This window comes from Impatiens glandulifera, chromosome 6 (genome assembly GCF_907164915.1).
Source record: "Impatiens glandulifera chromosome 6, dImpGla2.1, whole genome shotgun sequence".
NCBI classification, from domain to species: domain Eukaryota; kingdom Viridiplantae; phylum Streptophyta; class Magnoliopsida; order Ericales; family Balsaminaceae; genus Impatiens; species Impatiens glandulifera.
In genome coordinates this window covers 50,912,189-50,924,407 of record NC_061867.1, presented here as the reverse complement: position 1 = coordinate 50,924,407, position 12,219 = coordinate 50,912,189, and the positions used below count along the sequence as shown (strand labels likewise).

The 12,219-nt window shown below is 30.6% G+C and overlaps 1 protein-coding gene across 1 annotated transcript; it reads right to left on the bottom strand.

Moving 5' to 3' along the window:
• Positions 1-209: 209 nt before the first annotated feature.
• Positions 210-11,953, bottom strand: LOC124943796 (subtilisin-like protease SBT4.6). Its single transcript, XM_047484267.1, has 11 exons — positions 11,936-11,953; positions 11,738-11,832; positions 11,268-11,359; positions 10,937-11,183; positions 10,352-10,850; positions 10,079-10,170; positions 9,651-9,990; positions 9,290-9,509; positions 8,689-9,174; positions 7,923-8,182; positions 210-506 (listed from the first exon to the last, which is right to left on the bottom strand). The coding sequence occupies exons 1-11, from the start codon at positions 11,951-11,953 to the stop codon at positions 210-212; spliced, it is 2,646 nt and encodes an 881-aa protein (XP_047340223.1).
• Positions 11,954-12,219: the final 266 nt, after the last annotated feature.

The window sequence follows — 12,219 nt, the reverse complement described above, 5'->3', positions numbered from 1 at the left end:
GATCCGCAGGGGAATTGTCCTTCGATTCCTATACAATTCCCATTCTAATAACGACGGTAAATTACCGTCGTTATTGGTTATTTTCCGTCGCTAAAAGGTATTGGTGACAGCAAACTATAAAACTAGCCCGGATAGATTTTTGTAATAAAAAATTAGTCTGAGTAGGTTTCAAATCCTGGCTCCGCCCTGATTCTAATGAATCAAAATTACTATCCACGCTCTCCAATACCTTGGCGAGTCTCTATAGCGACGAGCTCCAATAATTTGATGCGATGACGAGACCAAATGACGTCTCTAACGGAGTAACGAAATCCATATTGGAAAATAGAGCTTGCTGTTGTTCTTCTCATTTGAATTCTATTTGCATCCAGACGACTTCTTAAACAACGAAGAAAGGATTCTGAGGCGATTCTTGACTTAACAGCGTCCAACCCTCCAAACCTCAGGTAAATCCATGTGCAATGAAGCAAACAGGCGAAGTCGGAAGCAGTAAGGAGGAAGGTGGCCTATAGCATTTTCCAGAATTTGTCCCTTCCGAATTCCCGAACCTTTGAAGGATGTTCATTTAGGCCCTCAAAGTTTCTAATCTTTATAAATAATCTGATAACTTTAATTCTAAATTAATTTATTAATTTAGAATTAAATTGGCCCTCAAACTTTCTACCTATGTTCTATTTCAACCATAAAATTCCAATTTCGGATTATTTTCAATAATTCCGAAACAATTCGACTATTGAACTATTTGTTCACGTCTAATTCGACCCCCAAATTTTATATATGTCCAATTTTGTCTATAAAGTTCCAATTTCAACATTCTTTTAAATTCTTTAGTTCTATTTTCACACCAAACAAATTTGTTTCATAAATTGGAGCCTCTAAACCATTTTATAAAAAATCCAAAATTTCAGGGATGGTTCAAAATATTATTTTCTACAAAAATATTATTTTTTTCATAATATTTGCCCGTATGGAAAATGACATAATTTGAAATGCTCATATCTTGAGATATACAATTCGGAAAATTACAAAATATCTATAGCGGATTCAAAAAATTATTTTTGACCTTCAAAATAAAATTCAGAATTTTTGGAACACTTTTGGAATATACTAATTCTAACGGTGTCATATCGAGAGTCTTGCTATTTTGAAAATCAAAACTCGAGTGCAATGTATTCCTAAATATATGGTCGACATGCACAAAGACTTTCAAATTTTTCCAACATTTTTGAGAAAATTCTTGATTTCGCTTGTTTCACTGACGAGACTCCAATTCTTTTGTCAATCCTTAATCCACATTTTTCTACATTCTCCTTTCCTTTTACAAGGATTCATAATTCTACAAACAATCTTGAAGCAACATGCAAATTGGAAAATTCACATTGAGGTTGTCATGTTCCCGAGAAGCATTTTAGCGTTTCATTATATTGTCTTTTGTCTAGAGAAAATATATCAAGAGTTTAAAGTCACCTTTGAACTAAGCATATGGTTATTCTGCGATTAGACTCGAGACATGATAATGAAAACTTAAAGAATTCTAATGGCTTGATGTCAACTCTCGTCTAAATCTAATTGAATCTTAGAGTCATCATTAAGGAATGAATATGGTTAATCACTTAGATTATACATAGAATTAAGATATACACGAGCAAAAGAATTATGAACTCAGAATGTAACGTGTAACATACCTTTACAAATAACTGGCCAACTACATTCGAGTAGAGATTATCCATCGGGAATACGTAACCAAGCATCGAATCTTTAATCCGTGAATATTATGTTTTTTCCTGTAATGTATTTGTAAAGTAACTAAAGTGAGGACTATTAAAGTCAAAAAGAGGTGTAGGTGAAGAGCTTAGTGTAGATGAAGTGTAGATGAAGAGTTTTGTGTGGACGAACAAGATTGAAGATATTCATGAGGTGGAAGAGAAAATCCATATAGGTAAGTAAGAGATGAAAAGTTTTGGAAGGGATTCTCTAAATATTACCACTAAGGTTTATGTTATTAATTAAAAATTTACAATTATAATCTAATGGTAGATTAAATAAGTTATTTGCATTAAATATTTTTATCGTATAAAAGCTTATGGATATAATCCCTTAGACTTAATTAGGATGTAAATACATGTACAATTAGAAAAGTTGTGTAACTTACTTTATAAATGACAGTTTTTTCAAATATGCAAATAATTAGTCATATGTAACATAAGTTGCTAACCAAAAGCTTAACAACTTTTCACAAATTATAATCAAATAATTATTTTGCATCTTCTATGCAATTTCTGCTCAACCTATAATCAAATCATTACTTTTGCATCTTTTATGTAAAGTTACATTGCGAATTCCGTTACAATTTTATCTTCCAAATTTTGTTACAATTTTATCTCTCAATTTTTTAATATTCAAATACGTTATGGTTGTATGTTTATTACGCAGTTACAACCTATTTAGCATTAAAAAAATGATTGTTGCAAACAAAATTATAAATTATAAAAATTTATATTAGTTAGCGACCTTATTTGCATTAATTGTTATATTTCTGTTTTTTTTTTGTTATGTTTTATTTATTTAAAATCTAAAAGAGAAACTGAAATACATTTTAAAAACTACTTACTCTTTTAACAACATTTTCACACAAAAATTGAATTTTTAGATTTGTATCATTTGTGTTGATAAACAAATTACAATAGTGTACTTACAAATTACTTAATTAATTACAAATCGTAAAAATATGCATTAAGCCCATTTTCGTTACAAAATAGGTTGTTATTCAAAAAAAAAAATTAAGTCACAGCAATATTTATTTTTAAGAGTTTAATGTAGAAAGTAGACAGTGTTTGTTAACATTTATAACTAGTCAATTCATTAAGAAAGATAATTAAATATTAAATAAGATGTATCCAAATATATATATATATATATATATATATATAATATATTCCACTAAGTCGAGAAATACACAAATAAAAAATTATGAGATTTTACGAGAAAAATTATGCGACGATTCTTTGTCGTGAGATTTATTCTTAAAATAAAAAAGAGTTAAAAAGACCTATATTAAATCTACCATCATATTCCCAATTTCGGTTAAGATTTGACGAGATGGTTAATTATGAGATTTAACTATAAAGACTATAAAGTCTAAACTTGTTTTAAAAGACTTTTTGTTTCAAAGAGAATAATCTATGTAAGTGCAAGATAGGGAAAAAATCGTGAGTGGTTATATCGCGTGCACAAAGTTAAAAATTAAAATTTTATTAAATTGATCCAAATTATGTTTAACGAGTAAAAAATATGTTAAGAATGTAAAATTATATTAATCGGCTACAATGGTATTGTTCAGGTTCGGGTACTTATCGGTTTCGAATAGATATTTCACGTATGTAACCCCCAGAAAACCCTTGTGGGCCCGGAGTGGCGGGAGGTTCGATAATTTCAACATTGGATTGCGTGTCAAGAATCTTTTTAAAATAACACATTATTTTAAAAGATTTTGAATAATTCCTGACAATTTTTGAAATTAATTAAACATAATTAATTTGGGGTTTAAATTTAAATAATCCTGGGATTTTAAATAATGAAATAACGATTTAATTTTATGAAAAATCTGTGTTTTAAATTAATTTAAAATAATTAATTAAAAAAATTATTTATTTGAATAAAGAGTCGACAATTGATTTTTTTTTTAAATCAATAAAAATGCTTACGTGTACAACCGTATTTTTAGTAGAGTTTCGTTTTGGTTCGAGTTTTGTGATAATCGAGAAAGGGATTTTGCGCTTTGTCCTCTGTATCCGTTTAAAACGGTCTCTACTTTGTAAATTTGTTTTTTGAAAACCGATTATATAACGTTGTATTTTAACCGATTATTTTTTTGATCCTAGATATGTGTAAGTTTGTGCGTATTTAAAGAATTTTAACAACAATTATTTAAATGTTGGTACATGTTGCTGATGATGACTAGGGAGGAAAATAGTTGAAGAACATCAGTATATAAAGGCATTAAGGTTTAAACATAAATCTCAAACAAGCCTCTAACAAAATATTTTGTATGAAAATATCCCAAAAATATTTTGAAATCATTTTCTAATTTTTTGGATTTTTAAGAAAATGGTTTAGGGTTCCAAAATTACAAAAATAATTTTAGATTTTTAAAATGGGAACCAAAAAGGCCTTAGGACCGGTGTCCTAGGTCTTGGGTTCGTTTTCTCGGTCGGGGACTAAGAAGCCCTCGGTCTTGGTCGGAGACCCCTCGGTCTGGATTTAGGATGCTCGGTCGGGGTGTTAGGGCCTCTCGGTCCTAAGCTAGAATTCTAAGTTGGGTGCCGGAAATCTCGGTCGGACGCCTTACTCCTAGGTTCAGGAGTTCTTGGTCGGGTGCGAGACTCCTCAGTCCTAGGTCTGACTTCTCGGTCTGATGTAAAAATCTTCAGTCGGATATCTCAGTCCTAGATGAAGAACATCGGTCGGACGTATTGATCCTCAAGAACATCAAAATTACAGGTTTTACAATCTTGATGGAGGCATCCAATGGCATTGGCAACTTCACAAAGCTCCTAGGAACATTTAAAACATCCCAAAGTATCAATCGACCTAGGTGATGATCAATTCATTCAAAACAGTTTATGATCAAAAATTGGCACGAACGGAAAGAAAGACATGATTAACACGGTATCAAGATTGTGGTACGCTTGTTGTTGTCACGGTTGCTAGTCGCTCATGGTCAATTGTCAAATCAAGAACGTGCGCACGATCCGCACGATCGGCACGATCGACATAATCGGCACAAACGACACGGTATCGGCTCATTTAGCTAGGTTGGTAATTCATCTGCAAAACTTGGTTGAAAGGTTAGAGTTTCTGGTTTACCCTATTCTGTAATATTTAGGGTTTCTAGTGTACCCTGTTTTATAATTGTTTTGCTTTGTTGATGTGTTTTGTTCTTCATTAAAATGGAAGAAAGAAAAGTAATAAGAATAAGGAAGTCAAATAATTTGCGATGGAAGGTTTAAAGGAGACAGCTAAAAAGGAAATTGATAGTATTGCTGAAAAAATTATCTAGGACAAAACTTGAATGCAAGAAAGGTAATGAACCAATTACTGATAAAAATTCTGAAGAAAATGTAACAGGAAAATAGGGGGAAAAGGAATGAATATGGAAGATTGAGTATAATGAAAGAACAAATCTCTTTGGGCTTCAAAATCAAATCACAAAGTTAGTGATGCGTGCAAAAAAATGAGAGATTGTGTTCAACAAAGAGAAAATGAAACAAACAATCGTTCAATTGAATATACACTATCTTCAAGACTATAACCTACTAGAGAATGAAGAATACGAAAAGATAGTAAATTGGTCAGTGGAAACAATGAGGGAGCTAATGAAATCACCAAAATCAAAGACATATACTATCATGAGCAATTTCATATGGAAAGTAAATAGAGTCTAGAAAAAATGCAGAAAAGAAAGCAGATCATTATGCATACAAATGTCAAATCTACATGTGTGAGTTTAAAACAAAAGTTGATATTCTCAACTCTCCTTTTGAATTTAAATTGTCCACTGAAGTGGATGAGAAATGCGTTAAAGAATGGGAAAATGTAGTTGTTCGGAACTACGTAGGAAAAAAACCGTGTATCTTTCCCAATCATCAAGGAATTACTAATGAAACAATGAGAACATAAGGGACTGAAGAAGTTTTTGCAAATATTCATGATCTCTATTTTCTACAATTCAAAAAGGAACAAACTTGGATAATATTCTGATATTTGATTCAACTGTATGAAGCTGGAGAGATTGTCTGAAGAATTGAGCCTTCTAAGCAAGTCAAAGGAAACAGCTCAAATATGGTTTAAGCTTAGGAACATCTCAGCACACATGTATAATGCAGAAGTTCTAAGTCACTTTGCTAGTCTATTTGGGAAACCATTATATATGGACCTAATTACAGAGGGAGGAGAGCACCTTAATTTTTCTAGAATAAGCATTGAAGTGCATTCTCAAAGTACACTACGAAAGAACATGACAATTGTTGATAGGAATGGAAATCCCACAGTCATGGAAATCTCATATGAATGAAGTCCAAGTATGTGTATTTTCTGTAATACTTTCAAACATGTTAGTACTAAATTTGCAAAACCAATTGAGAAAAGGCAGTAAATCCTAAAAGCCTAGGAAGTGAAAAATTAGGAATATGAAAGGGAAGAATAAAGAATGAAAGAGAATATTGTGGAAGTCAAGGATAGTGATAAAGAAGACGAAAATGAGGAAAATACAGAGGAAAAATGCAAGGAATAATCAAATAATGAAGAAAGTAATAAAATTGAAGAAACAAATGATGTTGAAGAAGTTCAATCTGAAGACAATGAAGAGGAACAAGTAAAAGAAGAAAGCAAAGAAATAATAGAGGAGAAGAATGAGGAGTAAACTATGGTTTTTGATCATCAAGTCCGTAAAACTGAAACAAAGAAAATCATTGATAAAAGTAATGAAATTCTGATAAAGAATTCTTTTTATCATATCAGTACATGTTCATACAGAGGTAGGTTAAACAATGAGAGCAGACATACATCATCATCTACTACAACTCAATGACCTTTCGTGAAGTATGAGCGAGGAAAGGGACGTGGAAGAAAGCAACATGGACTACAAGGAGTATATAGAAATAACAACAAATATTGGGAACGTTAATTATAATATTTGATTGTACTGTTGTTTGATTTCTACCATTCAGAAACTCTAGGGTCGTTTTTTTATCATCTTATAATCAAAACTAGGGTTTGTTTAGTTTTGATTCTTAACCCTTCTACTTTTTGTGCTTCTTAATGAAATGATGTTAAACTGTTTTCCCAAAAAATAATGTATAAATTAATTGATCATATCTCCTTACCATATTCTTATTAATTATGACGCTTAATTAATTTAAGAATGTATATACTATAATTAATTATTTTAAATCTGAAACCATATATTTCAATTGTAATTAATTTTAATTACTATTAATAAATATAATCATTATTTTTTTAAAAATTAAAACCTAACTTTTTTTTAGTTACATTTTTATTTATTATTAATAATAATTTTAACAACCAACAAACCTTTAATTAAAAAGAAAACAAATTATTATTTTCTAATTTATTTTCAAGATAACATTTATATATTGAATATAAAAATTTTCTTGAGAAAATTTATATATAACCTATATTAACTTATAAAAATAAAATTTTGACAATAAAATAATAATAATGATTAACATATATATACGTGTATAATTTTAACTTGTCAAAATGAGTCATCATCTCTTTAGCAAAATCGCAACTCGTATTTCTGAAACATTAAAGACAAATATTTTTACGGCAAAAACTACTAAATAACTTAGCACACGGAACCTGTTTTAAGATTGTTAGATATTTTTGTCTTTAAATAAACATAAAATATATATACATATGATGTTACAAAATAATTAATCAAATACAATGCATATAAAGAATGATATTCTGAATAAGTGGTTGATTCGATACATCTGTTTAGCACATTTCTCTTAAAACAGATTCAATGTTTCCCTTAGGCTAGAGCTTATCGTAGATAGATGTCTCTCAGGATACAACGAATCTAGTGGTTATTCAACATGAGAATCACTAAGCAGGAAACTTGACAAAGTACATGAATCGATCATCGAGTTTCAATAGAAATACAACGAGTCAAGTACTCGAAGAACACTCGATTGAGTGAACAACTCGAAAAACACTCGATTGAGTGAATAACTCGAAAAACACTCAAGAAGCAAAGAAAGATTTTTCGAGTTCTAGAGAGATAATTAGATTAATGAGACAAGAGATATATTAAGAGTTCTAATGAGATAAATATATTTGGAAATTAAATCATCACAATAAATTCATTTATCAATCCAACGAATTTATCTTCTTACCTCGATCAATGGCTGACAATTCGATGGTCTTCGAGATGGTATAGTTCCATTCCAGATAGTAGGGATCGATTGTCTTGTCTGAGGAATTACAAGTGGACGATTAAGCAAGCTTCCTTTAAGGTCTTTTTTACCCATCTCTGTATAGGCTAAACTATCAACCGAAAATTCTCTAGGTTCGCCCTCTTCTCTTGGCCACTCCAATAACTGTAATTTCACCTCTGCCCCGATTGATAATCCAAAAACTTGACGACGAGATTCCTCTGAGAATCGGGTACAAGAACGTATTGTCGCTGTAATTAACGTCGAGGACTAATTCATTCAACGATTGCCACATTCCTAGACTCTTGCCATTTCTAGACTATTGGCGTTCAATCTTATCCATTGACATATTAGATCTTATTTATTTACTAACATTAAATTTTACCAAAAAATCACATTTTAATTTTGTATGAATTTATATTTATTTAAATTAAATTACATTTAATTTATTTATCTAAATTTTCATTTTCATTTAATCCTTCTACTAATAAATCATACCATTGATGTCAAATACAAGATAATTGAGCTTCTAACTCTCTATGATATATCATAAAACCATATTAAAGAATGTGTAGTGTGATTTTGGTTAAGGATGAGAATTATAAATAAGATGTCAAAAAACATATCATAAATCTTTTATTCAAGTTACCGGATAATATATCCGTTTACATAAATCAAATCAGGGACGACGCATACAAGAGAATTGGGCTTCTAACTCTATGAGTACCGTCAGACCAGATTAAAGAACATGAAATATGATTTTGGTTTAACCATTGTCCACTAACGGTCACCAAAAAAGATTTCTTCTCTTTCAGATTAACAAAAGAGAGGATGCTTGGCTTCACACTAATATGGACCATGCTATCACCCGTAACGGTTTCGGCGTGATATGTAGAGTTACTATTTCCAACATTTGTGACAACTCTCAAGAATGTAACGGTGAAATTCGAGTTCTTATGCACCGATGTAGTCATTGTTGGGTAATTGAGATCTTTTGGAGATGATGTTGTAATTCCCTTTGGACAATTATATTTTCCTTTGAACATTTTTATCAGCTTATCTCCTTCTGAGCCAAGACTACAAAACATTTTGAAATAGTCGTCTATAGATGTCTCATACACGAGTCCAGGATTTAGAGCTTTCACTGGATCTATATGCCCTGCTCCGTGACCAAGTTCGTCGTCTAAATTGTAATTTGAATTCATATTCCAAGCTACAAACCAGTCATTGAATCAAATATACATGACCAGTGTCATTACTTATTTTGATCTTGGTTAAATGCAAATTAAATTTAAATTACTAAAATTATCAATTATTTAATTATTTACCCGAAGTCATGAGCGAAGATTTGATGGCGGAAAAAGACCAATCAGGATGTTTTGATTTCACATACGCCACTGCACCAGCAACATGTGGACACGCCATGGAAGTTCCGGTCATCAAGTTGTATTTAGACTTGAATGTTTTAGAATCTGATCCGTAGGATGAAGGATTCAGTGATGGTATAAATGCCGCTAAAATATATGTGCCCGGTGCGGTTATATCTGGCTGTAAGGTATAGAAGAACAATATTATATATATGATTAGTTAGATGCACAATAAAACTAATGACAGTTGAATTGTTATGTGATCAACAAGTGATAAAAAAATTAACTAGATCCATTCTTGTATAATTATATATTATAATACCTTTAAGATTTCAGGAAAAATTCTATTAGGTCCTCTGCTCGAATAAGAGGCGATTAAAGGAGTATTATTCTCAACCATCTCACTCTTTGTTATGCGTCCCATGTGCACCGTCTTGGAATTGAGATAAGACGTAAGATACAGAAAGCTAGAGTCATTCAATATTGCTGTGGGTAGAGCTACAACCCCGTAAACTGATGTTTCATTTGTTCGAAGAACAACCCCGCTTGCACCGACTCTTTCTGCAGTTGAAATAGCTGAAAACATAGATGTTTCGAAAGAATCGCATACTATGATTTTTCCCTTTACCAAGTGAGGATCTACACAATCGGGCATGCATTGCCTATATATTATCGGCCAGATTTAAGAAAGAAGCATTTATATATATATATATTTATATCAATAATAATATAAATGTGAAATTTAATTACATGGTACTTGATTCATTGCATCTAAGGCCGACACTTGTTCCATAGACCAAATTTGTGTTGTTGCTCATATCAAAAGCATTCACGGTAGTACTCTGAATCAATCAATCAATCATGAAAACATATTAATATTATTAGTATGATAATTGTAAACATCTCACATTTAATTAGTTATAATAAATATACAGATGTACTAATTTTTCATTTAACTAACATCACTACAACACAATTTCACTAATTGTTTTTATACATATATATATATATATACTTACTTACCATGAGTGTTTTACCATTTCCAAGGATAAGCTTGTTTTTTAGTGTTCTGTCGGTACTTGCGGCTACTGTGAAAACCCATGGCGCAAAGCTGTCTGTCGTTGCAAACCCGAATCTTCCTTCATTTCCAGCCGAATTTACAGTTAAAATACCTTGTTCTATTGCATGAAATGATCCAATAGAAATCACATCATTACTCAACTTTGGTTGTGGAAAATCAGCACCAACAGAAATGGTAATAATGTCAACTTTGTCGGCAATTGCATCATCAAATGCAGCTAAAATAAAATCACTTTTACAAGCTGCTGAACACACTCTATACACAGCAATTCTTGCCGTCGGAACGCCTCCTCTAGCAGTTCCATTTGCTATACCAAAAAAACTGGCGTTTTTCAATACCCTTCCGATTGCTGTAGAGGCTGTGTGAGTCCCATGTCCATTAATATCCCTTGCAGACTTATGTTCTGGGTTCTCGGCATAATATCTCGCTCCAATTATTTTTCTATATTAATATATATAATAAACTTTTAATAAATTAATGATTACAAAATATATTGAAATAAATAAATAAATAAAAGGAACAAGTACCTGTTACATGTGAAGTCTTTTCCACCAGCACAAACACCCTTCCATTTTTTAGGAACAGGGCCTAAACCATGATCGGAAAAACTATCTGACTCGGGTGTTACACCACTGTCAAAGTGTCCAATTATAATATTACTCTCAATAATCGGATTTCGCGAAACATTTAGTGACAAACCAATATAATCCCAAGATCGTGTGGTCTGAATTTGCAGTTGTTGTCTTTTGAAAACAGATACAACCCCTTTTGTGGCTGCATGTAACGATAAAAACAGAAGTTTTTAAGGTGGTAAATTACTTAACTAGATATATCATAGCATTTAAATAAAATACCTACATTTCAATTTTAACACTTCTTCTGGGGTGAGATTCGCAACAAAACCATTAAAACTTCTTTTATAACTTCTCAATAATATTTTCCCAGCAATACTGTTGCAATATGGACATATGAGTTGAATGTCAATAATAATAATAATAATAATAATAATAATAATAATAATAATGTTTTATAGGCATCTTAAACACAAGAAATATTTATCTATTAATGGGGTATGATATGTGAGCTTACATACAAACCTGTTTCTTAGGATTATAGTATAATTAATCAATATTTCTTTTGTTTAATATATAAAGATATTAATTAAATCTAAAAGTATTTACTAAATAACATTTTTTTTTTAAATTGACAAACAAGCCAAAACATCTTAATTCATAAATCAATATAAAGAATAATTTCAATTAACACATTATAGCTAGTACACATAATGAAAAAATAATTTTAAAAAATGCAATAAATTAACCACATACATTTTGCTATGCCCTATATCTTGGATCATACTAATATGGTTGGAACGAGCTAAATATTCTCCTTCTGGAAGACTTCCCATATAAACGATGTGTACCTAAAAAAAATAAACAAAATTTTATATTAATATAATTTACATGGTTGACATTAAAATAATCTGTGCACAATAATATATGATAGAAACATAAAAGAATCTATACCTCTCTATGATCTTCCATGTATTCAAAAGACGAATCAATCATAGAAAATATAAAAAGTATTTGAATAATATTGTATAACAGATGTTTAACACAAGATCTCGTCATAATAAAATTATCTATCTTTTTACGAGTTTCAAGCAATATTATTAGTCAATTTATTTTAAATCTGTTAAATAATGGATATCTAATACTTGTATATGGAAATAATTGTTTGTGCTTTTACAAAATGATTTTACTAACAATAATAAAATAATAATTAATGATATTACTAATAATGATTTAAA